This window comes from Myotis lucifugus, unplaced genomic scaffold (assembly GCF_000147115.1).
Source record: "Myotis lucifugus unplaced genomic scaffold, Myoluc2.0 scaffold_162, whole genome shotgun sequence".
NCBI classification, from domain to species: Eukaryota; Metazoa; Chordata; class Mammalia; order Chiroptera; family Vespertilionidae; genus Myotis; species Myotis lucifugus.
The window spans coordinates 247,566-273,098 of NW_005871210.1; the positions used below are offsets into that span (position 1 = coordinate 247,566).

At 50.3% G+C, this 25,533-nt stretch overlaps 2 protein-coding genes across 8 annotated transcripts; one reads left to right on the forward strand and one right to left on the reverse strand.

The window, feature by feature from the left end:
- Nucleotides 1-854: 854 nt before the first annotated feature.
- On the reverse strand, nucleotides 855-8,739 carry POLL (DNA polymerase lambda). 6 transcript variants are annotated; one of them, XM_006095858.3, is made up of 9 exons: nucleotides 8,704-8,739; nucleotides 7,701-7,841; nucleotides 6,730-7,024; nucleotides 6,153-6,309; nucleotides 5,484-5,801; nucleotides 4,544-4,717; nucleotides 3,860-3,988; nucleotides 1,828-1,996; nucleotides 855-1,402 (listed from the first exon to the last, which is right to left on the reverse strand). In XM_006095858.3, exons 2-9 carry the CDS (start codon nucleotides 7,813-7,815, stop codon nucleotides 1,038-1,040), a joined length of 1,722 nt encoding a protein of 573 aa, XP_006095920.1. In that variant the 5' UTR covers nucleotides 7,816-7,841; nucleotides 8,704-8,739; the 3' UTR covers nucleotides 855-1,037. The 6 variants fall into 6 exon arrangements, with proteins under 6 accessions (XP_006095920.1, XP_014317340.1, XP_014317339.1 ...); XM_014461854.2 differs by lacking the exon at nucleotides 8,704-8,739 and adding an exon at nucleotides 8,374-8,696; XM_014461853.2 differs by lacking the exon at nucleotides 8,704-8,739 and adding an exon at nucleotides 8,370-8,696.
- Nucleotides 8,740-8,784: 45 nt separating this feature from the next.
- On the forward strand, nucleotides 8,785-25,311 carry DPCD (deleted in primary ciliary dyskinesia homolog (mouse)). Of its 2 annotated transcripts, XM_006095859.3 has the most exons (6): nucleotides 8,785-8,915; nucleotides 12,211-12,291; nucleotides 18,233-18,357; nucleotides 18,700-18,833; nucleotides 24,477-24,579; nucleotides 25,002-25,311. In XM_006095859.3, the coding sequence occupies exons 1-6, from the start codon at nucleotides 8,852-8,854 to the stop codon at nucleotides 25,104-25,106; spliced, it is 612 nt and encodes a 203-aa protein (XP_006095921.1). In that variant the 5' UTR covers nucleotides 8,785-8,851; the 3' UTR covers nucleotides 25,107-25,311. The 2 variants fall into 2 exon arrangements, with proteins under 2 accessions (XP_006095921.1, XP_014317345.1); XM_014461859.2 differs by lacking the exon at nucleotides 12,211-12,291 and having other exon boundaries at nucleotides 8,805-8,915.
- Nucleotides 25,312-25,533: the final 222 nt, after the last annotated feature.

Below are 25,533 nucleotides of genomic sequence, written 5' to 3' on the forward strand. Positions count from 1 at the left end.
CCCAGACACCACAGCCCCTCTAAAGCGGGTTCCTGTTATTTCCAGAGCCTGCTTAACCTTCTCAAATAGGCTATTTCCCTGCCAGCCTGCCCCTCCCCTCTTCCAGGCAGCCTTCCTTGACTGCCTCACCCCTGTCAATGGCACACAGTTGTTCCATTTAGTTGTTCCTAATGAGTCTTTGCCACTTTCAAAAAATATATATATTTTTTTATTGATTTTAGAGAGGAAGGAAGAGGGAAAGAGACAGAAACATCAATGATGAGAATCATTGATAGCCTGTTCTAGGGGAGCCCACAGGAGATGCCGATGGGTAGACAGGCACCCCTAAATGCCTGACTCCATGAATTCTCCCTTTTCACGTCCACCAGTGTCCTTCTGGGTTCAGGAGCTGACTCGGGCCTGGCCTATATGAAGAGCAGCTAACTTGCATTTCTGGGCTCCCATCCAGCTCCCCTCTCCATGCCCCCGCCCCCCGCCCCCCGGGTGGAAGAAGGCAGGCAGGGGCTGCAGCAGCTCAGACACCAGGCAGGTTGAACGTTAAATGCACTTCACTGGGCCCCTGGGCCTGCCAATGCTGTCCTCACGGAGCCTGAGGCACCTTCTCCCAACACCTCCAGCTGCACAGGAAGCGGGGTGGGTAGAGGGAGTATGCGAAGTGGTTCATTCTCCTGCTCCAAAGGGTCTTGGGTAATGCTGGGCCAGAGCTGCTTGCCTCTGCCCCTGCAGCCCCATCCCACCACCAGCAGCTAGACCCTCCTCAGGGTAGAGAAAGGGGGTGCCTGGGCCACCTGTTCCTGCTTAACGTGGGGCAGAAGGGAGAGCAGCCTGCTCTTGTCGGGGAGAACAGGGAAGGGAGAGCAGCCTGCTCTTGTCAGGGGAGGGCAGGGCAGACCCTGAGAGCTAGGCTGGCCCTTTCCCTCAGGCCCAGGGAGCTGGTGACTGAAGTGTGAGGTTTAGCCAGCTGAGGCTAGGGAGGAGTACTGGACAGCCAGGTGGGGCAGCTGGTCCAGTGGGTGCCCCTTCCGCCTCGACCGTGGTCACCAGTCCCGCTCAGCGGGTTCTCGGTAGGGCAGGCCTAGCAGCCTGAAGACATCCTTCTCAGTCGGGGTGGGAAGCACTCGGCCAGACCCCACCTTGAGACCTCGCGTGTCCCGCACCACAGCTGCGCTGAGGGCGTGCTCCGACAAGCTCATACCCTTGGTCTTGGCCAGAGCCCGCATGGAGCGGTTGAAGTGGGCAGAGCCGGTGAAGTAGAGCAGGGCGCACGCAAACTCGCTGTAGGGCACAATGATGATGTCCAGTCGTCGGTGCCGTCGCCCTGGTCCTGGGAGCTGGCACACACCCAGGTACTTCTGCTGCTGACCATTCTCCTCATGGCTCACCAAGTCATCAGTCAGGAACCCTGGCCCGACATAGGAGGGCTGCTGGGAGGGCTGGGAGCCAGGCCTGGGCCATCCCCTCCTCCCAGCTCTCTCCGGATCACCCTGGGTCCTCTAGTCCCAGGTGACCCATTTACTTGCTGGGTGACCTGGCCCTCTCCGGGCCTGTCTCCTGGCCTGTAAAATGTGCATAGAAATTCCTCCCACCCCTAGTGTCACAGGAGGATCAGATGAGACACACAACCTGCAGGTGGTGCTGAGCACCTGTGTGGTGTGGGGCCGTTTCATCTCTTCCCTGAAATGGCTCTGGCCACAGGCGGGATTCTCACGAAGTGACCTTCCCCTGCTTCCCGCCTAGAGATTGTGACTCTGAGGCTCTCCCTCCTGGGGGCCGCCTCGCCCTGCCCTGGTCCCTGCCAACCTGCTCCCCCAGAGATGGAGCTTATACCTCGCTGCCGAAGGCTGTCAAGGAGGCGAATGAAGATGCCCTGGTGAGATCGGCCATCCGGGTGAGTGAGCAGCACGTCCACATCACCACAGGTTGCTTTCCCCCGTCGGTAGGAACCGCATGCCACGCACAACAGCCCAGGGCTGAAGGCCTGAGCTGATTCCCGGACCTGGGAAAGAGCAGTGAGGGCTGAGGGCTGTGGGCCTTACCCTCTTCAAGGAGTTCCTCTCCTGTGTCAGCACAAGGGCCTTCCCTGACCCAGGGACCCACCTCCCAGCTTATGCCCCAAGCCGATCCCTGGTATGTGAACAAGGCCCTAAGGATGGGCCCCAGGGAACAGAGGCCAGAGATCTACCCTGGGGAGCAGCAGTTCTCAAGCTTCGCTAGGACGTGCTCCCACCCGGGAGGCAGCCTGAGAAAGACGTAGAAGATGCCTATGCTGATTCTGAGGGCAAGTCCTGATCTTCCCTCTAGGGCTCTTTCAGAGCAGAAGACACGCCTTCCGGTGGCCCCTCCCCAACCAGGTGCCCGGTCTGTGAAACGCCACTTAAGATGAAGGGCCCTCAGCCAGGTCTCAGCAGCCGGGGGTATCTATGGATTTAGTACGACAGGCAGAGTGTGTGAGTTGGGGCTTGAGGCCTGAACAGGTGGCTGGCAGGGTGGCCTGGACCCAAGACTGGGAAAATGGAACCCAGAAATAGAGCTACATCTGTGATGAGAGGAGGAGAGAGGAGCCCGGAAATAGAACTACACCTGTGATGGTGGGGAGGGGAGGACAGGGAAGAAGAGGGAGGTAAGGGAGAGAGGAAGGCAAAGCTGAGCCGATGTTCACGTCCTTACACGGAGGAACGGGACGGTGAGGAGTGAGTGTGACAGAGCAGACTGTCAGCTGAAGGGTCATCCCTCATTGAGAGGGATAAGCCCATCAGCCCTCCCCAGAGACACGAGGCCTTTCATGTGCAGATAGCCTCCCGCCTCCACCCCAGGATGCTGAGATTTCTGGGGCCCTGGATACCCTCAACCATGACACCTCAATTCTCCTGACAAGCGGCTCTGCTAATCCCCTGACTCCCTTCTTGAGCCTCCCAAGAAGATGGGAGGAGGCCTAGGGCGAGTAATCCCATCAAAAACTCCTCAGGCTGGAGCCCTTCAATGGGGGGAGCGTGCCAGGTGGGCAGGAGGGCCGGAGGCTCACTGGGGCATTCTCCTTGCCTGGACACCGTGGCTGAGTGACGGTGTCATCACTGACACCGCGCCTGGTGATGGGTGAACAAAGGGGCCTGTTCATCCACCCTGCTCCAGCCTCAGATTCCTGTGGCCGGGAGAAGAGCTGGCAGTTGATCTCAACTAAGCTGTCCATAGAGTTTCCGTGGAGTTCTATGCTATCAGCGTCCTAGACCAAAGTAAGCAAACCTTGTCCATAGCAACCAGCTCCTAATCCCAAGGCCAGTTATATGAACTTGACCCATAATCCACCTCTAAACCAAACGCTAATCTTGGCCAAACCTTATTTCTAGGGCAACCACGAATCTTAACTAAAAGCATCCAATACTAAGAAAACTTACTCCTAACTCAGGCCTAACCTTAACTCACTTCGTGACCTAGCTTTCTTCTAACCCCAAACTTAATCCTACTTGCACTGGGCTTCTTCACCAACTCTAACCCAAACAGGTGGGCTTCAGAAAGTCCATACGTCTGGAAAGAGATATAAAACTCTGTACATTTGTACAACTTCTCGAGAGAAAGTTTTCACCAGGTTCTCAAAGAAGTTTGTGAATCACAAATGTTAAGAGCCTCTGCCCTGACCCAGCCTAACCTAGTACAGTTCAAATCTCGATATTCTTAAGTAGTTCCCTACCAGAGCTTTAGTCTTGACTCGCTCTTTCCTCCCTGATCCTAACCTCTGGTGGCCCACAGCTTCCTCGGCCTGTTAGGCTCCCCAGCTGAGGGATCAGGAGTTCTTGGCTTTGAGCCAGGCCCTGACCTTAAAGCAGGGCCTGGCTCTCCTCACTGCTCTGAGACACTTGCTTACTGTCTGCTCGATCTCGGCAGCCTCCTCTCTGGGCATGCGTTCCAGAAAGTCATCGTAATGCTTCAGGCCAATGGCCTGCTGGGTAGTCAGGGAGGCCTGGTTGCGGATGTCTTCTAAGCTCCGGAAACCCTGGAGAAAAGAAGCCAGTTGGGGCACTATGAGGATCCAGGACCAATGAAGAGGCAGTGAATGAGCATACACACAAGGCTTCCATCACCCCAGCCTCCAAGGAAGACCTGAGGCAGGACCTCCCCCAGGAGCAGTTGGGTCTGTAATCGGTGGAACTTGGGAAAGGCAAGAGGCATGGAAGACAAGCCCCAACCGAGCCCTGCCACAAGCTTAAAATATGATTCTGTTGGTCTAGTGGTGAATCTGGACAGGCCAGATTCGGGAACTACTGCTCTGGATACTCAGCCCTGAGGCCTGGTCTCTTCAGAAAGGCCCTTGCTGGTCTGAGACAGAGAAACATACTTCTTGTCTCTGCCACAGATCAATGCCTCAAGTAAACCAAGCCACAGGGCGGTCCTGGGAGCGAGGAGAGGGGTCTACATGAGCCCTGGTCCCTGTGAAAAATGGTCTCCCTATAGCCTGGGTTCGTTCCCATCAGAGCACAGGGTAAGACAACTGTAGGTCAGGAGCTCTGAGACACAGCAAAACTGAGAGGGGGCTGGGGCAAGGTATGACCTGTTGGTACCACATCTGGGCAGTCTTGGTTCCAGCTCCCCAAATATTAGAGAAGAGTTCCAAGACAGGCACGCTGTCGCTGATGTGGTCCAGCTTCCGCAGATGTCCACTTTCTAGGATCTCTACGATCTTCTCGGCCATCCGTTTCCCAATCCCAGGGATACTGCAGGCTTCCTAGAGGAAGGGGTTGGCAGAGGCAGGAAAGAAGAGTGAGAAGATGGGATGGGTAGGGCCAGAGGGTGGGGAAGCTGACTCCTTTAGCAGATGTCCAGTAAAAGCCAGTTGGCAACTAATGGCTCTGTAAAGCTCGGGCACAACGGAAGATGAGAAGTTTGGATGGAATGGGATGGTTACGTTGTCTTTTGCTTCCCAGAGGGATAGGGATCAGCACAGGAAGTAGAAAAAAGGCAATAATGGTGACACTAGTCATCATCATCATCATCATCACAATAGTGAGAGCCAACATTTACTGAGGCCTAACTGTGTAGCCGGTCGTGCACCACAGAGACCATCTCCTTTAGTCCCCACAGAACACTGCATTTGTTGCTATTCTTAGTCTCTTTTTACTAGTGAAGAAACTGACACTCAATGGGTTTAAGTAACTTGCCTGAAGTCACACAGTGAATGATGGAAAACAGAATTCAAACATTGCTCTGTTGGCCTCTAGATTCTAAACGTTTAAAAACTTTATTATGGAAAAAATTCCAAAGTAGAGAGAACGGTGTAACAAACCCCCAAGTAGCCAATACCCAGCTTCTATAATTATCAAGATTTTGCCAAACTGCTTTCATCAGTCTCTTTTGTGCAAGTGCCAGACATCATAAAATCTCAACCACTCCACCTGATCCCCACTTGTGACCGGTGCCTCCACCAACCTCTAGCCAGTAAAGAGAAGACCGCATCCCACCCGTCTGCATGCCCTGCCCTAGCCCCCAAGTACCTGGTAGGAGGTGACAGGCTTGTGGAAGCTCTTGAGGGCATTGATGGCCTTGTCATAGCCAAGGGCCCTCCACTTGTCTCCCTGAACACTGTAGGCTTTGGCCAGCACTTCCAGCTTTTCTGTGATGTGGGTGTTGTGGTTGGTCGCCTTTTGACTCGAAGGCTGTGCACAGACCCACTTATTCAGACCCTCAGGGGCGGGGCTGGGCTCACCATCTCCCTCAGGGGGGATGGGGTAGCGGCCACTGATCAGGGCTTCCAAATCAGCTGCGCTCACTGGGGTCTCTTCCCCATCACTGATGTCATCATCCGAGACAGGCTGGAGGGAAGGAAGAAGAGAATAAATTCCTGCCCCCCAATGCTCCTCGGAGGGGGGGTTGAGTCTCCCAGGCAGACCCAGGAATTAGGCTGGGTCTTCTGCATCTACTTGGGTTTCCTTAAGTGTGGGGATGTGTTCCACTTGATTTCTTGGTCCAGCCTAGGGTGCCCGGTGGCATGTGGTAGATATGATCTGGGCAAATATAGGAGTGATGAGTGTTGGGAGGAGCTAACTGGCTTCACAATAAGAGAGCCCTCCTCTCTCAGGGGCTCCGGCCTTTCTGAGGCTCTCCCTGTTTCTATGATCCAGTTTCCAGGGAAAGTGATCTGTTGGGGCTGAAGGGCTCCTTACCTGGGCTTGGGTGTTTGGAGCTTCTTCTATCCTCTGGGGAGGAGATACAGGTCTAGGGGGAGTAGGGGGAGGAGAGGGGGCTGTCCTGAGCAGAGCCTCACAAGCTCCGGGAGAAGGGTCTTGGTCTGCCTTACTGAGCTGTGGTTGGTCCAGGTACCTGCAGGGATGGTGATGGGATGTTAAGACACCAAAGGTCTCACCCTAACTCTGCTCTCAATCCTTCTCTACTCAGAAACGTTGGTTTTCTAATGTATTCCATTAAAACAATGAGAGTTATTTTTAAAAAAATATATTTTATTGATTTTTTACAGAGAGGAAGGGAGAGAGATAGAGAGTTAGAAACATCGATGAGAGAGAAACATCGACCAGCTGCCTCCTGCACATCTCCCACTGGGGATGTGCCCGCAACCCAGGTACATGCCCTTGACCGGAATCGAACCTGGGACCTTTCAGTCCGCAGGCCGACGCTCTATCCACTGAGCCAAACCGGTTTCGGCAAGAGTTATTTTTAATAACCCAAAGAAAGAGCTCAAGATGCTGCCAGAAAACATTTGAGGAAAGACTGGGATCAGCCCACCTGTTGGGGATGAAGATGCTGAATCCTGCCGTGTCCACCAGCCTTCTCTCCTGCAGGCACAAGCTCAGCCAGGCTGACTTTACCAGCTGAGCACCTGGGGGCAGCCGGGGCAGTCTAAGGAGGCGAAGGGCTCGCTCACAGTCCATGCCATCATCCACCACAATGTGAGTGACCCCTGGGGCCTGGGCAGAGTATATCTGGCCACCATGTTGGACAATCTGCTTCTCAAAGAGTTCTGCCCGGGCTCGCCCAATGCCAGCGGGCACAACATGGGCCCGTAGGGAACTCAGCCACTCTGTGGAGGAGATATCCATATGCCTATTGTCATAACTTTCAGACCTGCTCCGAATGATCCCATTAGAGTCTCCTACCCCCAATCATGTTTCTTCCATTCAGGCAACCTGCCTTCTGAGGGTCCCACCACAAGCACACAATTAACTTCCTTATGTGTCATCACTTGATGTAAGAGGCAAACTAGAACAGTGTCTGGCACATTGTAGGCATCCTATAAATCACTTTGTTCATTTATTCTTTCAACAAGTATTAATAGATACCTACTGTATACCAGGTACAAGACATATATATCTTACAGGCCTCACAGTCTAATAGATCCTTCCTTCCCACCCAATGTAAGTTTTTGCCATCTATTTGTCAATTTGGCTACAAAATATCTTTTAACTCTAGGGGCCTGAGATTTCTGCTCCACCCCCCCCCCCCCCCATAAACACACACACATACACACTGCAGGGAACTTCCTGGAGAGCAAAGGATTCTGCTGGTCATTTCCTTAGGGACTAGAGAATATTTTCTGATTAATGGAGGTCTCAGGGTGAAGTAGAAGATAACGAAGACCTGGGACCAAGCCTACTGCAAGGCAGGTATAAACCAACCTGCAGGCCCTGGGCAGGCAGAGTCGGCTCTATCTGCTTCTGGCCATGAACAATGTGGGTTCTGAGATTGGGTTTGCTCACCTCTTGCTTCTTCTTCGTCTTCCCTCTTGGGAATCTTTGCAAGTACTTTTGATGATGGGTTGGCAAGGATTTTCTTCCGCTTGGGAAATGCCTTCAAGATGCCCCTGGGGTCCATTGAGGTATGGCTGGATCCTGGCCTTTCTGTTTGAGGGTTGATCAGGGCAGCTGTCATGTAAAAACCTAGAACTGGGGTCCCCCAGGTCCTTTGACTATGGAGGTAGGATCTCTACTGACCAGGCCTTGGGGACAGTAGCCCAGTTCCCCAGGGTCTCCCCAACCCCATTTGAACTTCAGTTGCTTAGCCGAGCTCTACACTCACCAGCCTTTCAAAGTCAGAGTATTGGAGGAAATGGGGGGAAGAATGAAACTCTTGGGGGAACTTTTGGGGGGCACTAAACAGCATCATTCCTCAGAGGGATTGCTCTAAAGGTTCAGTGCAGTGTCTGCCCTGCTGCACCCCAAAGGGGTCTCCCGAAAGGGGATGCCAAGTTAGGAAATGGAGCGATGCCTTTAGGAAGGACTTGGGCTCCCAAGAGGAGTGGAGACTGAGTGGGACTCCGCACAAACGCCACATCGTCTGGCTCTACCCCCATCACTGACCCGCAGAGGAAAACCTGGGGGTGCGAGTGTGAGGGCGGGAAGTGAGGAAGGCAGGGGAACGCCCTGCACCTGCCCTGGTCGCAGGCCTCTCGGCGTGGCGGTGCTCAGCCCCGCAGGTGCGGGAAGACCAGGCACAGCAACAGCAGGTGTGCAGCGCCTTCCGGGACTGGGGGCGTCTCGGCCTCACAGCTGGGGGTGAAGCCTCCGGCAGGTGTGGGGCCTCCGCCGCGGTCGCAGCTGGAGCGTGCTCGCGACGATCCCAGCTGGAGGCCACAGGAGGGGGGACTTGTCCGGACCCTGCCCGGAGGGCCCCCGCCCCACCCCCTGGATTCGGTCCCGGGCAGGGTCCGCCTCAGGCCCGGCAAACCACCCAGGGGTTGAGCAAGAGTAAACTACTACTTACTTAGCAGGGCAGCCAATGAGAGCGGATGGAGGGAGGGTGGGGGAGGGGGAAGGAAAATGACCAGAACAGTTTCCGGGTCATCCGGAAGTGACCCGGGGCGGGCCGGTCGTCATGGTAGCGGCCGGACGCACGGCTCGGCGGAGGGAAGATGGCGGTGACAGGCTGGCTGGAGAGCCTGCGGGCGGCCGAGAAGACTGCGCTGCTGCAGGACGGTAATTCGAGGCGCCCCGCGAGTTCCCTCGTCCCTCCCCCCGGGTCCGGCCCTCCGCGCTCGCGCCTCGGGAAGGGCCTCGGCGCCTGGGGCGCAGAGCCGCAAGCGCGACGGCCGCCACCCTAGCCAGGTCCTGCATCTGCAGATGGGGAAACTGAGGCCCAGAGAGGTGACGTAACTGGAACACGCATCTCTGGACACCCCCTGGTGGCCTGTAGACCACCTCGCTCCGCTCGGAGTGGTGTTACTTAATAAATAACATATAATTCCTTTCACATTCATGATGGCATTTGCTCCCCACCGCTGTCCCGAAAGGCTGTTAATTTTTCACCCCATTTTACAGAAGAGGAAACGATCCAAGAAGGTTTTAGACTAGTCCCAGATCCCCAACCAGACGGTACAACTGACCCGGGATCCCATGAACCTCAGTCTTGGGGTTCTATTGCTGAAGGCAGCCTGGTGCCTGGGAAGGGCGGGAGACCTGGGTTCTAGCTACGATTCTGCCGTTAAATCCCCGGGCTCTCTAGTTGTTCTCTGTACTTGTCTGGACTTCAATTTCCTCATCGGTAAAATGAGCTGGATGGGCTCCCTCTTATCTCTGAGGTGCTTTCCAGTTGTAAAGTTGTTTGTAAGTGAACCTCTAAATGTTCCTTGAGTCTTTAACGGAGACAGCAAGGGCCCGGGGCTGTTCCGGGAAGAGATGGGCACAGGTGTATGGAATCCTGACTTCCACTCTAGGATTGGCCAGTGCAGGCCCTCCTTGAACTTCAAGGTCCCTTCCTGGACCCACTTGGTAGCCAGAATGAATTAGGTCTAAATTCCTGTAGCTTTTAGGTTACCAACTGGGGCCTCACAGCCACAGGCAGAGGCCAATCAGTGAAGCATGGAAATTAAAATCAGCTGCTCATTTGCTTGTTATAAACACGGCATTTAGGGAGGCTTTACTGTGTGCCAAGGTGTGTCCTGGGAGCAGATAGAAAAAGACAACATCGAGCCCACCACCCAGGCATGTGCCCTGACCAGGAATCGAACCAGTGACCTCTTGCCACACCACTCACAGATATTTTTTAATAAAATATCATATCAATATACTTAAAAATTTTATATCAACATACATATATACATACCTATATAATTTCATTCTGTGTTAGAATGAAGTATAAATAAATATTTAAAAAACCTTTGGGTAAAGAAGGATATTCTAAGTACAACTTATGGGTAGTAACCACAAAGGAAAAATAGTTGACTGTATAAAAATTAAGTGAATTGTTTGGGGAAATTCACTTTAAACAAAGTTAAAAGGCAATTGAAACAATATTTTCAGCCTGCATGACACATGGCTAATATATATGGCACATGGTTAATATATACAAAGCTCAGTTAGATTAGTAAGAAAAAGATGAGTACCTAAGTAAAATAGGCTAAGGCCTAAACAGGTAATTCACTAGAAAATGACCAGCAAACCCATGGAATGGTGTCAACCTTAAAAATATCTAAAGCCACACAAATTATCCTAGGATGGTTATTAGAGCGTGGACTTAGGCTTCAAGTGTGTTTAAGCCTGGACCCATCATGTCCTAGCTTTATGACCTTGGACAAGTTGTATGACCTTTAAGCCTCAATTTTTCTCATTTGTGAAATACAGGTAATGGGGGCCCATAGGATTATTAAATGATAATTAAATGCAAACAAAAAACAAAGTAGCTGGCCAGTAGTAAGCACTGCATCCTGCCTGGACTGAAGATTGGACTCCAGGCCGGACACCCTCAGCTACTCACAGGCAACACCTTGTATCACTCCTAATAGAAAAACTCCTCCCAGCTCTTTGAGCCATCTAAATGATTACGGGTGGTGTGACCTAGGGGCCTGCTGAAAGACATGCAAATTTGGGGGGTGAGTTTCCCCAGAATATATCATCTTAGGAACAACTGTAAAGAACAATGTCCCAGAGGAGCGAATTGAACAGGAAAAAAGGCTTGATAGATAGGATACAATTGCAGGTTTTGGCTAATACTTTGGTTAAGGGCCTTGGGGCTCTTATTCATCAAATGTATGTTGGACCTGCCTACTAGGCATTAGTCCCCTGTTATTAGTCTCACTGAGGAGCCTACCCATATCCACTTACCAATCTGTAAATATAGGGGGAAAGGCAGAGCCACTTTTACAAAAATGCTATGATTACACCACATTGATGGAAGAGACAGGCTAGCACACTCCCTTGGGTTCTTTCATTCTTTCAATGAAAGATGAATCACTGTTCACCCATTCTTTCAATCAATATTGAGTTGAGCTCCTTCTATATGCCAGGTACTGTGCTTGGTACTAGGGAAGCCATAGGCAGGGGGAATAAACCCATCTTATCTAGTAGAAGACACAGGCAGTAGTAATTCACACAGAGGTAAAATCATAACCAAGGTAAATGCTATGAAGAAAACCCATGGGGCCCTAGCTGGTTTGGCTCAGTGGATAGAGCATCGGCCTGCAGACTGAAGGGTCCCTGGTTTGATTCCAGTCACGGGCACACGCCCAGGTTGCAGGCTTGATCTTCAGTAGGGGACGTGCAGGAGGCAGCCAATCAATAATTCTCATCATTGATGTTTCTATCTTTCTCTCCCTCTCCTTTCCTCTCTGAAATCAATAAAAAAGTATTTTTTTTTTTTAAAAAAAGGAAACACATGGAGACTAACATTGTGTGGCTGTGTGATAGGAATGGCCTAGAGGTGTGCAGAAGGCAAAATGATGGCATGGTTAGAAGGAGTACTTAGTTGGGAAACCCACTTTAATATCCCGAGAATATAAGCTGGGTTTTAGAAACTGGGGAGAGAAAGATAAACATGATATCATTCCTGGGGAGATAGAGGCTTTTAAACGTATCATACCATATGGTAAATTCTCCACTATGGATACAAATAAAGCATTAGAAAGGCACAAACAGGGAAGCAAATTTTGCCAAGGTGGCCGGGGTGATAGTTTAGGAAGACTTCCCAGTGGAAGTGATACTTGAGCTGGGTTTTGAAGAGCAAGGAGAAGCTTAACAGATGGAGAGACGTATGGAGCTATTGCTGGTAGAGGAACAGGAGAGCAAAGATATATCGAGAGAAATCTTCAGAAAGGAAGAGAGTCCCAGGACATACTACCTTAAAGTAATGATGGGCGATGTTTGGCAACGAGCGGGAGGCCCTGGGAGGGCTTCTCAATAAGCCCACGGCTGTGGTGTCTCCCAGGGAGACCCCTGATCTGTAAGGGACAAGGCAAGGGGGGGCTTGGGAGTAAAGCACTCTCTGCTTTGTGCTTAGGGAGAAGGAAGGTGCACTATTTGTTCCCAGACGGGAAGGAAATGGCCGAAGAATATGATGAGAAGACAAGTGAACTGCTTGGTAAGTGACAGGGTCCCCAGCAGGCCCTTCGGGACACTTGGGATGATGACCTAAGCACACACCTCGCCTGAGGCTTGAGGGAGGAGCCCTGCACCAAATGTGGGAGCCAGGGAGACCGAGGCCTTTGAAGCAAGATCGTCCCTGAGAAGAATCTGAGGTCAGGGCTGGACACCGGAGGTGGCGTGGGAGTTCGTTTGACCATTCAACCCAAAACAAATTAGAGAGTGAGTCGTTTTTCCAAGGTGGGAATGGGGATGTGGAGAACCTGTTGGGGAAAAACTTTAGAGAAGGTGCAACTGGAAGTGACCCTTGTAGGCTGAATAGTGGTAAGGGCACGTTTTCACTACAGTTTTTTGTGGGGTTTTTTGTTTGTTTGTTTTTTGCTTGTTTTTTTGAAGCTACACTAGAAACAAGCAAGTATCAGAGGCAGCAGCTTCTGACTTTGCCTCAGAGTTAGCACTATTAAATATGACAGTTATCTTGGAGAATGAATCAAAGGGATAGGGGGTAGAAATGGTAATTTGTAGCATTGTACCTTGTGTTTCTGCAGCTCTTTTCCTTTAAGAATAGGCTCATGAATAGAGGCTCCAGCTTGAATTTCTGGGAATTATTTGATTTGTCCATTCACTGTTCCCAGATCTGTACATCAGCATTAACTCACTTCCCAGAGCTAGGTGGCTGGTTCTTTGACCCAGGGCCTGAGGCTGTCAGCAATGGGAGTTAGTCTCTTTATTAAGTTCTACCTGAACTGCTAAGACCAATGATGGAATCATGGACTGGGTTATTTTCTTGTCATTATTCTTGACTTTAATTTCTTCCTGGGACTGATCGACAGGTAGTATTGGTGAGGGAATTTCTTTTCCCTTGTTCTGACAGCTCATAAATGTCCAGAACCGACAATACAGATTACACTGGTTTGCATTCTCTTAGTCTCCAGTCTTAAAATGTGTGTCCTGCGCATGTTCAGTCACAGAGTGAAGTGTTGATCTCTCCTTATTATGAGCTGCTTGGGCTCTAGTCCCAATTGGTTTAGTCTGGTGCTATTAAAAATCTTGATGTGTTTAGCATATGACACTGATTTGGTGGAAACCAATACAGTAGTAATATCCTCACAATGCATTGTAATTTATAGCACTCCCAGGGGGTGACAGCCTTGGAATGCCTAACGGGGCGAGCTTATGAAAGCAGAGGTCACGTGGGCTAACCACCACCATCACCAGGCCAGAGACTAGTTGCAGCTCCTCTCCCCCAGCCCCCAGCGTCACCCCTCTTCTCCATACAGAGCAAATCAAACAGCTGTAGCTGCTGTGGCTGTAAAATCAAACAAACAAATAAAACCCAGGCCTTTTAGTTGTGCTTGCACATGAAATTAAAATGAAAAAAAAAAAAAGTCCAGGTTTTTTCATTGGTAGCATCCTACATTAACCTGCCACTTCTCTTGGAAAGTAGAGGATAGACAGTGGCCTCCAAATTCCTTTTTCTTAAAAGCAGAAATGGAGGTTCATCAGAGAACATTGTTTGGCTAAAGTTTACCTAATAATGACATTAATACCATAACTTCTATTGGGTACCACGCTAAGTGCTTTGTGTGAATTATCTCATGTAATCATCCCCATTACAGCCCAATGAGGTAGGTACTGTCCTCATTATACAGTTGAAAAGGGGGTGGGGGAGTTGCAAGAGGTTAAGCACCTTGTTGAAAATCACGTAGCTGGTTAGCTTCTGAGCTAGGATTTAAACCAGGTCTGCCTGATTAAGAGCCAATGCTTTAGTTCTCAACAACATACTGTTGGGAGGGAGAATATTTAATCCTGTTTTGTTTTCTTCTTACTAAATTTTGCTCTCCTCAGAATAACCTGAGGAGGGGCTGGTAGGAACAGGACAGAGATGGGCAGAGAGAACCACCAGGCCCTATGAGCAGCTGATCCTTTACTTACCCATCTCTAACTACCCCCACCCCACCCTCACCCTCACCAGCTACCCTTGCAAAATACTGTTCATTATTAACTTTAAAATATATATTTTTTATTGATTTCAGAGAGGAAGGGAGAGGGAGAGAAAGAGATAGAAATATCAATGATGAGAATCATTGATCGGCTGCCTCCTGCACACCCCCTACTGGGGATTGAGCCTGCAACCGGGCATGTGCCCTTGACCAGAATCAAACCTGGGACCCTTGAGTCTGCAGGCCGATGCTCTACCCACTGAGCCAGACCAGGGGGCTCATTATTAACTTTTAAATATAAATACTCCCAGAGCCTGAGCTGACATTTACTTGTGCATTCTATGAAGTAGAATATGGACAGGGTTTTTGTGGCCGTTAATGGGAATAGTTTCCATTTTTCAAGCTAATTATATATATATTTGATAATTGGCCAAAGTGGTTTTCTGTTAGAAAAACCCAGAAAGTAATTTACAGAGGAAGACTTGCCAGTGGTGCATCCGTCTAGGACAGAGTTCTTCCAGTTGGTGTAAATAAGCATAGTAGTGTCATATTCTTTCTACCCTGTCAATGCTATTCATTCCTACCCCCACAGTGAATGCTGTATGTATTCATAGAGGAAAAAACTGAAGGGCCCCATAACAATGATCGGAACATCAAACCAGCCCCAGGAGAACACAGCATGTCCAGGGGGCAGAGGCTGAAGGGCAGGCCGTCTCCCAACGATTACATTCGGATTACCGACCTAATCTGCTTTGGTATTTGACCGCCAGCCGAACCACCCCAGGCTGCGGTTGGGGGATATTGAGCACTTTCATTCCCAAGCACTTCACCAGCTTTATAAATGACCCACTCGATTCCCTTCAGCCTCCTCGGGGATGGGACGTGGCAGCTGTTTAATAGCCACACAGCAACGCTGCAGTGTTTTAGGGCAGAAAAGAAGAATCCTGCATCCAGTGTAAGCTGCAGGGAGTATTTGGAAGGGAGAATGTAATTACCCACATTGGAAATGGGCCAGGCGCGGAGCTTTGGGGGAAGAGGCCTTCAGGACCTCCACTCTCCAGCCCACCTGGAAGATGGGGCCTCCTTTCAGCCAGCAGCCGGGGACAGCAGCCTGCTTCCTGCTGACTTAGGAGAAGCCCCCAGGCGCTGCTTCCTTCATAGATTCCCCATCAGACCCTTTGCAGGGTCATTGACAGTCTCCTTTCCAAGGACTGGCCCTGGCTCAGCCGGGAAGATCTGACAGCGTCCCAAGGAGCTGCCTTGCACACACCAGTTTGGGTTTAACATATAATCAAATCAGAGTGACAGCAGGTGGAAACAGTCGTCTGTTGCCGCAGGAGCTGTCCTTGAGTTCAGGAACAAAGACGACAAGAAAGACAGTGTGGATTTGCACGTGTGCACTCACGCCCACATCCGTGGGGAAAAAATAACCAGGACTTTACCACAGTCATTTATTGAATCTTATAAGGGAATGAGTAGGGAGACTTTCTTCTGCATTCTAACAAAGAATTTAATCCCAAGATTTTTTATTTCTTTTTAAGAGATGAAACAGCCAAGGGTGCTAAATTCCTGTGACCTGAGTGGCTTTTAAGGTCAGTGGGAAAGAAATGAGTAGCTGATTTTCCTTCTCCTTCGTGTGCTCCTTGGGAAGGCTTCTGTGCAAAATCCTAGAGTCGGAATTGCTGCTCCTGGCCACACTGGTTCTCAAGCTTTAGGACATGTGATTTAACAAGGCCCATGATTAGAGGAGCACCTCACTTGTCCAGTCTCGGGAGTTAGGTACTCCTCATAAATTATATTTCAAGTAAGCAAAGCTTTTCCTTCAAAGGCTACAATATAAAAAGAGAAGTAGAGATACTTTAAAAAAATAGAAACCTTTTTAAATAGCATACAAGCTTATTGAACATTTATAGAATATAATTTAGCCTTTTATTAATGATTCAAATTCTGGACTTGGAGTTAGGGGACCTGAATTTTAGCTTTGGCTTTACAAGTTAGTTTATCTCTCTGAGCTTTGATAATTCCCCATACTCTGTCCCCTGGAGAGTGGTGGCAAGGGAAGAAACACTATTTCTCATTTTAAAGCCACAGGCTTTGGACTAGCTGCTTTCTGAGGGAACCCCCACATTTAGATCTGTGATGACTGTATTTCATTATATAGTGATGCCCTCAGGGTCTAAGGGTGCTTATTTGCCCTCACTAAATGGTCCCATGTGCTTTGTAGTTCTGACACTGCCCCCTGAATGTGAGCTGTCCCCTCATGTGATTGCCAATGTGCCTGGGAAAACAATCCATTTCCTGCCCTATTCTACTTGTAGCGTTTTATATACATAGTCTGAGTGAGAATGCAGGAGTGATCTTTCCTGCAGAATAGAGCGAGGTGTGTAGGTCTCGTCACAAGAAGCTGCTGCTGGGAGGCATTTGTCACTTCTGAGTTTGTGACTGTGACAGAGGCCCCAGAAGGCTGGCTTCCAGTTAAGCGAGGTGCTGTATTACATGAGTAGATTTGAATATACTCCCGGTCACAGTCCATTCACTTAAAAGAGTAGAAGTATTTGTGAAAAAAAAAAAAATTGCCTATAAAGCATATTTCCAAGTTTTACTCTTCCATATTAATTTTCATTATAAACTTGGAAATGTGTTTCTAGGGAGAATTTTTGGCCCTAAGACATAATAAAATCATACTGCAGAATGCAGCAGACCTTGTAAAAGCACATATTCAAGGGAAAATTCTAATTTTACAGCACACTTTTGTGTGCAGCTTGCGTGCCTTACTTAGAGCAGTGAGGGTGTTTCGGTTTGGCACAGCTGCTCAACAAGTCTCAAAGAAACTCACCGCTTCCCTGATTTGGAGAATCAGACTGTAGCTCTCATCCCCCAGCCCAGAAAAGGCGGCTAACGAACAGCTGCAGCAGACGCCCTGGCCCTTTTTGAGTCGTTGAGCTCCTAACAGCAGCTTTAGGAAGGCTGCTGGCCTTAAGCAGCACCTGGGCTGCCCAGGCTGGAGCACACCCCAGTGCAGCAGGAAGGGAAAGGAACAGAGGCTGCAGCTCCAGAGGGCCCCCCTGCGGTGATGGGCTGCCCCATGACGCAGCCCTGGTGACACCGCTGAGTGGGGTTCCCAGCAGGGCTTTCCAGGTAATGTCCATTGAACTAATTTTTTCACTTACAATTTCCATAATGTATGTTCCTTACTTGAAAAAAAAAAAAAAAGCTTTATGCCAACATCTGGCTTGTAAAACAAGGTAAAATAGAGATAGCTGTTTGCATTATAAAAGGATGATTCTGCTTCACAAAAAATTCACGTTACATTTGGACTTCCTTTTTTTGTTAAATATATTTTTATTGATTTCAGAGAGGAAGGGAGAGTGAGAGTGAGATAGAAACATCAATGATGAGAGAGAACCATTGATCGGCTGCCTCCTGCACGCCCCCAACTGGGGATGGAGCCCGCAACCTGGGCATGTGCCCTGACTGGGAATCGAACCGTGACCTCCTGGTTCATAAGTCGACGTGCAACCACTGAGCAACACTGTCCGGGCTACATTTGGATTTTTTGAATCATGAGACAAATCTGCCTCTCAGATTTCACCCTCTTCATTTTTCCTTTGCACATTTTTAGAGAGAAAGAATGCATGTCAACTCACACATGTTGGGATTCAAATTTTCCCAGTCACCAGTAGTTAAGCCTTTTCCTAACCCTCCCATCTTCCCCTTCTGGAAGCCACACTGGAGTTTATCTCCATGTGGCTTCTTAAAGAGCTATGTTCCTTTTGTCTGGGCACTCATGATATGAATTGTATAGGTTGTCTAATGTTGAAATGCTCAACTGAGATTTCAGAGTCTGGGAGGTCCCTGCTCAAAAAGCCAGTGCAAAGGAGCCTGTAGCTCCCACTTTTATCCTGTTCCACCTACCTAGTGTGATGTTGATGATTCAGCAAAAAAGAGCAGAGCCTCTTTCTTCCCCATAATTCCCTTGCTTCTTTCTCTCCCCAGTAAGAAAGTGGCGTGTAAAAAGTGCCCTGGGAGCCTTGGGCCAGTGGCAGATTGAGGTGGGAGAGCCAGCACCCCACGGAGCAGGGAACCTGGGGCCTGAACTCATCAAGGAAAGCAATGCCAATGTATGTTTATCTATCAGGTGTCTCTGGGAGGGGAGCTGAGTGGGGAGTGGGCTCCCAGCCCTTGAAGAGAGGGACCTTGTCTTGTTCACCTCTTCATCTCCAGTGTGCCCACCTGGGCACAGTGCTCTAGAAATGTTTGCCCGAATGATACCCAAAGGTTTTTGACGTGGTCCTCCCAGGGCAAGGGCTTAAGGCCTGGCATGTCACGGTGATAGAAGCGTCAGAGGGAGCTGAGAAGAGCTGGGGTCTCCCATTGGGTCTGTAGGCAGAGATTTGTAGGGGGCGGGGGGCACCCTTCCCACCCTCCTCAAGAACAGTCCTGGGTTGGATTTCCTTCTGCAGCCCATCTTCATGCGCAAGGACACCAAGACGTGTTTCCAGTGGCGGATTCGAAACCTCCCCTACCCTAAGGATGTCTATAGTGTCTGTGTGGACCAGACGGAGCGCTGTGTTGTTGTCAGAACAACCAACAAAAAGTAAGCAGCGTGGTTGACAGTGGCCTGCCTATGTTTGAGCAGAGGGGGTGGGGTGGGGTTGGACCTGGGTTAGGGTTCAGACTGCTCCTTACCCTGGGGGGCGGGGAGGGCAGAGAAGCCTCTTTCTTCAGCTGAGGGAGGGAAGGAGGGAAGGAGGAGGGCTTCATGAAAACCGCAGTGGCAATGAATGCGGAAGGGTTTTCTCTCTTCAGGACCAGCTGTGATAATGTCATCAGCTCCATCACGGCAGGGAAACTAAACAAGTGTCTGGTCCAATACCTGGCATATACTGGGGCTCAATAAATATTTTTTGCATGAATGAGATGAGGGAATCACCTGGTTATTAACTTGTGATCTCAGGTGCTTCTGTTGTAAGGTTATTGTGACCTTGACCTCTGGATCCGTGGGCTGGATCTAGTCCATTTTCTCAGATGGTGTGGTGCCAGCCTCCTCTCGTATCCCTCAGGTCCACAGGCCCACAGGGAAGCAGCGTGGTTCCTGGGCTCCCCCAGTGCAGCCCTGGGTCCTGCCTATTTCTTTGGATCCCCCCAAGCCCCCACCCCATCACTTTGGCAGGGTTAAGGGGACAGGGAAGGGGTGGAGATGAATGAATTAATTTCAGGATTATTGCTGTACATGCAGCCAGTAGCCGCTGCAGTGGGCCTTGTCTATAAATATAAAGTCATAATAATAAGGGTTTGCGTTTATAAAGCACTTTGAAGCCCTCAGACAAAAGGCACTTTATTCCCGTTATTGTTCTCATCATTAACAGGAGTCAGTGCCTAAAGTGGAATTTAGCAATTTCAGACAACAGAGCAATTGCCTTTAGGAAAACAAACTCCATACTTCAGCAAGCATTCCCTGGCGTAGGAGGCCTCGGGTCCAAACTGGGAACAAAAGTGCTTCTGATAGCACTTGAATCTGCAGCCCAGCAGTTTGTGGAGCTGGCTGCTGCCTCCCTTTTGTCCCCCAGAGGTCACTGTCGAATACAGATATCGGGCGGAAATGTGATTACCAGGGAATGAGAGCGGAGAGGCTAGCTGGCTCACCAAAAAATTCATCCGAGGGCAGATCCTCTGGGTCCCCTCTCCTGTGCGTATGCAGCCGTAGGTGGCGCTGTTGGCCAGAGCTCCATGGCTAGAGGCCCACTTCTGGGTTCAAGGAAGGGAGGACATTTTTGAACTGATGGGTGAGGCCAGGTGTAGTGCCTCCAAAGGGGCGGGGCCAGGGATTGGAGGGAAGATGAGTTTGTCAGGGCTCACTTTGGAGCCAACACTAACCATTGGCTCCAGTGGCCCAGCCTGGCTCAGCCCAGCCTTCCTCAGGCCCCTCTGCTGGGAGGCAGGCGAGAGGGAGCGCTAAACCCTTAATCCTGAGCTTAGTGGCATTTTCAACTTCTACCTGGAGTAGTAAAATACCCTATACCTTTTTTTACAACTAATTAAACAGAACTTAATGGCTGTTTCTTTGAGCAATGTTTAACCTTCTCAGAATACTTTCCTTAAAATCTGTTCTCTGATTACCATATCGTCTGGAGATTGGCAGGGTACATATTTTTATTCTTGTGTTATATGTTAACGATTATGTAAGTGTATCTGCAAAATCAGCTTAATGGGCTGACTTGCCAGAAGGTACATTTAGGCCTGGTCCCAATGCCCAGGCACCTGCAGATTCCACTGCACCAGGGCATTGCTCTCTGATTTTACTTCTCCACTCACCGGGAGATTCTGTACCTGCCCCAGTTCTAATATTCTGGAATGTGGTTACTAATGAAACTCAGGCTTCCTTTGTCCATACCTGCCTTGTCCCTGAAGAACTGGGCTGGCCACTTTTCTGGAAGGAATTGATTCCAGTGTATCATGTCCTTGGCCAGGGAGTGGTGAGGGAAGGAAGAAGGTGCTTTTCCAGGACCCCAGTGCAGCACCGTCTGTTCCTGTTAAGGGCGTTTGTGCAGAAAGGTTCTTAGCCTGGAAGCTGGCAGCTGTAAGTGGGATGAGCCCGGGTGCTGGAATAGGAGGGTGTCGGCTTAAATCTGGCCTCTGCCACGTATTAGTTGTAGTATTTGGGGCAAGGTTCCCTCATCCATCACAGGTGAATACTCATGCCTACCTCACAGATCGGAAAATTTGATGAAAACGTGTACGTACAAATGGCCAGCCTTAAGCAGGCCCCCACAATTCTTTGGAAATTCGAATGTGAAGGGAATTTGGCTGATTTGACATCGGTGATACTAACACTGTAGAAAGTGTTAATAGTCATTGCTAGAAAAAGGATTCTGTGCTCAAATAAGTTTAGGAAACTCTGGAGTAAACAACTTTTTCTTCAGTAGGACTTTTGAGAGCCTTTAGTATGTGAATGTATATTGAGACTCTCTAGGAGGGGCTACTATAGGCAGGGATGAACAGTGCCCAGAGCCTTGATGTGTAAGAATGAAAGAAAGAAAGATTTGCCTACTGATTTTGTATGGACTGGACTGGCTGGAGGCTTCTCTTGACTGTTCTGGCCAACCCTGCACACAGTTGTACAGGGTGCCTCCTGGAGGTGTGTGGCGCATGGCCCATGTGACTGTCCACAGCGGCCCTGTCCTCTAGTGTCTCTCTGAAGACCTGACCTGTGCCCCTTCTCAGTTCACTGCAAGGGCGAATGAGTTGGGAAAAGACTGGGAATGGGGAAGGTGACACAGTGGGAAGAGAGTGATGGGGTGTGGTAGGCCATTTCTGAAATAGGGAGCTGTCCTTTTGGCACACATTGAAGAAAGTTGGCCTATTCCAGCCTGTTGGACTGGCACCTGCAGACTTCAGATTTATCTGGGACAGCGCCTTTATTTGAGGAGGAAGAAACCGAGGCTCAAAGCTAAATGGCCTGCCCTCCTGAGAGCCTTTGCTCCCACATGTCTTTTGAACACTTTTGAGATTCAGAAAGAAAAACCACCATGTGTTAGAAAGAGTGCTGGGTGGCTGGATTCCTAGGGAGCCCCCCTCCCATATCTGCCCCCTCCTGGACAGGTGCAGGGAACTTATACCAGGTCGTCTGTTACTTGGGAGTGAGAATGTGGAAGGATGGAGGGGTCAGGCTTGGGGATTATCACTTGTTTTTAGATTGTCTCCCTTTACCAGTTTTGTGACTTGGGCCTCGGTTTCCTCTTCTGTAAAAGAGGATTAGAGAGGTAGTAACCAACCTGAGAGGATTGTGTTGAGGAATCAGTGTGTAGAACAGTGCCTGGCACAGATTGAGTATTAATGTTACCTCTCAGTGTGTGGCTGAGACTGAGAACAATGAAGGGAGATGAAAATGGGGAGGAGTGCCCTGACCGGTTTGGCTCAGTGGATAGAACGTCGGCCTGCGGACTGGAAGGTCCCAGGTTCGATTCCGGTCAAGGGCATGTACCTTGGTTGCGGGCACATCCCCAGTAGGGGGTGTGCAGGAGGCAGCTGATCGATGTTTCTCTCTCATCGATGTTTCTGACTCTCTATCCCTCTCCCTTCCTCTCTGTAAAAAAATCAATAAAGTATATTTAAAAAAAAAAAAGAAAATGGGGACGAGTGTTGGGGCGTCTGCAAAAAGCCCAGCAACCACCTGCTATAAGAGTTTGACTTTGGACAGAAATACAGCATGGTCTCCTCAGGCAGCAGCACGGCCTTGTTTCTTCTTCATCCTTAAAATCCTGAGGCTTACAGCTCAAGGCCTGGGACACAGTTGATGCCTAAGAAATGTTTGCTGCCCGAGGCTGAGTATTTTGGCTTCTGCAGAAGTACAGTGGGTCTCTCTCTAGTCCAGGTGCTGGTGAGAAAGTCAAGTGCAGTTCCTCTGAAGGCAAACCCCAAGGCCAGGGAATGGGGGCGGGGGCTGCTCCTTGAGGAGAGATGCCCCATACTCCCCCGAACACCGCCCATCAGGAGCTTCTAAGGAAAATTGTTTAACTTCAACCAATAAACTAAACCTATTAGAACAGACTCAAAACAAAGCTGAGTCTCCAGGCCCACTGCTTCCAGTCCCCTCATCTCGTGAAAGATGGTGGGTATAGGACAGAGGCGGCAGCCACACACCTCAGGCTCCCTTAGACCTCGTTGTCATTGCCATGAGGCCAAGCTCCAGGATCCTTTACTATCCCAGTGCCCCAGCCTGGGGAATGTGGCTTGAGAGGGCCCCTTTCCCAGGGGCGGGCGCACAAGGCAGGTCGGCAGAAAGGATGTCCCGGTACTGGTCTACAGGGCAAAGCCTTACACAGGCCTCGGGGGTTCGGCTGGGCTGCATGTGCCTGCGCTGGCTGCTTCTCTCCCAGTTGTTTCTGTGTATATTTGCAAGGAAGATGTTAACACTTCCTAACAAGCCTTTGTGTTCATCTAATCTTTGCTGTTTAACCTTTGACTCCCCCCTATTATCAGTGTCTGCCACCTTTGCTGGCCAGACCAAGGGCCCCAGGAAAAGACCTCAGCCCGGGCTGGCTAGGAAGAGGATGAGGCCGGCATTCCACTCCAGTTTGCAGGCAGATGGATCACCTTTCCCTGGGGCAGAGCTTTGGAAAATAAAGCAAGCCTATGGTGCCATTAGGACCTCCCAGCCCCCACTCCTTTTGAACTGTCAGCCTTTAAGTAAACATTCTTTTCCTGCCATGGGTCCCAGCACCTTGGTGGGGAGTGGGGAACCTGGGCGGAGAGGGGCCCTGAAGAGCCTCTGCTAAACTAAGGGATTTGGGCAGGGAGAGTGGGGCAGAAGTGCTACATTGATGTCAACTCTCTGAGTCCCCAGGGCATCAGGGCTTTTGAAGTGGACTCAAGGTAGCTGTCACCACAAGGACCAGGCTCCTCTGAAGTATTAAAAGCCCCATCCTCCCCAGGCCCCTCACTTGAGTGTTTGTACCTGCCTGCAGCGTTTCCCTTCCCAACCCACACATCCTGGCAGCAGCGGTGATGCTGTGCCTGGGTGACAGGTCTGGCAGCCACTGACCAGAGCCTCGCTGCACTTCCAAGGAAGATGCCAAAAGGGCCTGCTGCTAGCAGTGAGTAGGCCATTTGTGCTCTGGTGTGATAAGCACCAGACCAGGAGCAAGGAACGTCAGCCCTGACCTGTGCCAGCAAAGTAGTCCAGGGCCCCAGAGATACAGCTTCCCTGATAGCTCGATGGTTTGTCCTGTCAGGGAGCTTTCTCCTGTGATGTACTTCCCTCTCTGGCCTGCAAGTAGAGTCAGCTAATAAGGCCTGAAGAGACCCCAACAAAGGAAAAGGTAGCTGAGGTCTTCATTGGAAGCCCCATGTATATGGCAACTGTCAGCGTTGGGGGATCGCCCTAGATGTCTATTCTGTCCCATTTTCTTGGGATCCAGAGGAGGGCTGGCTTGCTCGAGCTATCTGCTTATCTGTCCTGGGTAGTCCTAAACCTCAAGTATGAGTCACTAATCCCTGGTTCGTCGAGGAATCGTGACCAGTTCTGCTCTTCTGCTGGACTGGCCATAAGGCCTTTCATTCTTTTCTTTCCAAGGCCACTAAGCTCCAAAAGACTGGTGTTCCAGTGGGCTTCCTTTCTTCCTCTCTGGCTGTTGGAAGTGCGAGAGAACGTTGTAGAAGCTTAGCAGTACAGGGCCTGATGCCAAATTGTTGGAGTCACCTTGTTGGGTGTCCCCATGACCTCTTTTTGTCCCCATAGGTACTACAAGAAGTTCTCCATTACTGATCTGGACAGATACCAGCTACCTCTGGATGATTCTTTGCTGAGCTTTGCTTATGCCAACTGCACCCTGATCATCTCCGTAAGATTCACCCAGACATCTTAGCCACTGCGTCAGGGAGAGCCTCCCTCCTTCCCTGCCCATTTCCCATTCCATAGGAGTCCCCGGCACTAGCCTCAACCCGTGGGGTGTACTAGCTGCAGAACAGGCATCTGTGTCAGCATGGGGAGAGCAGGGTGGGGCCCAGGGAGGAATCTGACAGCTAGAAGAGGACAGGGGTGATGGGGAAGGATGGAAATCAGACTGGGGTTCTGGTTCAAGGCCTGCTCCTCCTTAGCCATGTGACTTTGAGCAAATCATTCAACCCTGTAGGCCTCCGTTTCCTCATCTTTGAACAAAGGGACCCAAAGGGGCCCTGAGTGTGTGTGTGAGTACGTGTGTGTGAAGTGGAGGGGAGGGCGGAATGTGACGGAATGATGTCCTCTTTCTGGCCCCATCTATAGTACCAGAAGCCAAAGGAAGTCCTGGTGGCCGAGTCAGAGCTGCAGAAGGAGCTGAAGAAGGTAAAGATGGCCCACAGCAGCGATGGGGACTGTAAAACCCAGTAGTGGACCCTGAGCCTGCACCTCCGGCATGGAGGGTGAGTGAGCTCTTCTGTCACCTGTAAGACTCACAGCCTGGGCCTTTCCGGCACTGGGGCAGCCTCCTCTCTTCCAGCAGCTCTACAGGCTCTGTAAGAACTGGCCCCGGGGCACTCCTGGCCCCTGCATCATGGTGGACTCTCCTGAGTAAAGTTCTGAGTCACTGCGGGAACACTGTCCACTTCTGTCTGCTCCTATTCCCAGGGAAGGAGCTGGTGGCGACACTCCCTTCTCTATCCTAGGGACCTTCCACGGCCACAGGGGTGGGTGGTCAATGAGAGGGTTTCCTGAAAAAAAGAAAACCTTTGTTCTTTGGGACACTGAGCCATGAGGCTGGTCTTACTCTTTCCCAGCATGTACATCCCAAAATTTGAATCTGTTGTCCCCTCTCCCT

Bases quoted from the DNA above. Each gene is read 5' to 3' on its own strand.
- DPCD (XM_006095859.3), top strand. From the start codon at position 8,852: ATGGCGGTGACAGGCTGGCTGGAGAGCCTGCGGGCGGCCGAGAAGACT. The intron at 8,916-12,210 runs GTAATTCGAGGC...CTTTGTGCTTAG, and splicing joins GACTGCGCTGCTGCAGGACG to GGAGAAGGAAGGTGCACTAT. The intron at 18,358-18,699 runs GTATGTTTATCT...TTCCTTCTGCAG, and splicing joins TCAAGGAAAGCAATGCCAAT to CCCATCTTCATGCGCAAGGA.
- POLL (XM_023759833.1), bottom strand. From the start codon at position 7,872: ATGACAGCTGCCCTGATCAACCCTCAAACAGAAAGGCCAGGATCCAGC. The intron at 6,310-6,729 runs GTGGGCTGATCC...CCATCCCTGCAG, and splicing joins AGCATCTTCATCCCCAACAG to GTACCTGGACCAACCACAGC. The intron at 4,718-5,483 runs GTACTTGGGGGC...CCCTTCCTCTAG, and splicing joins AGCCTGTCACCTCCTACCAG to GAAGCCTGCAGTATCCCTGG.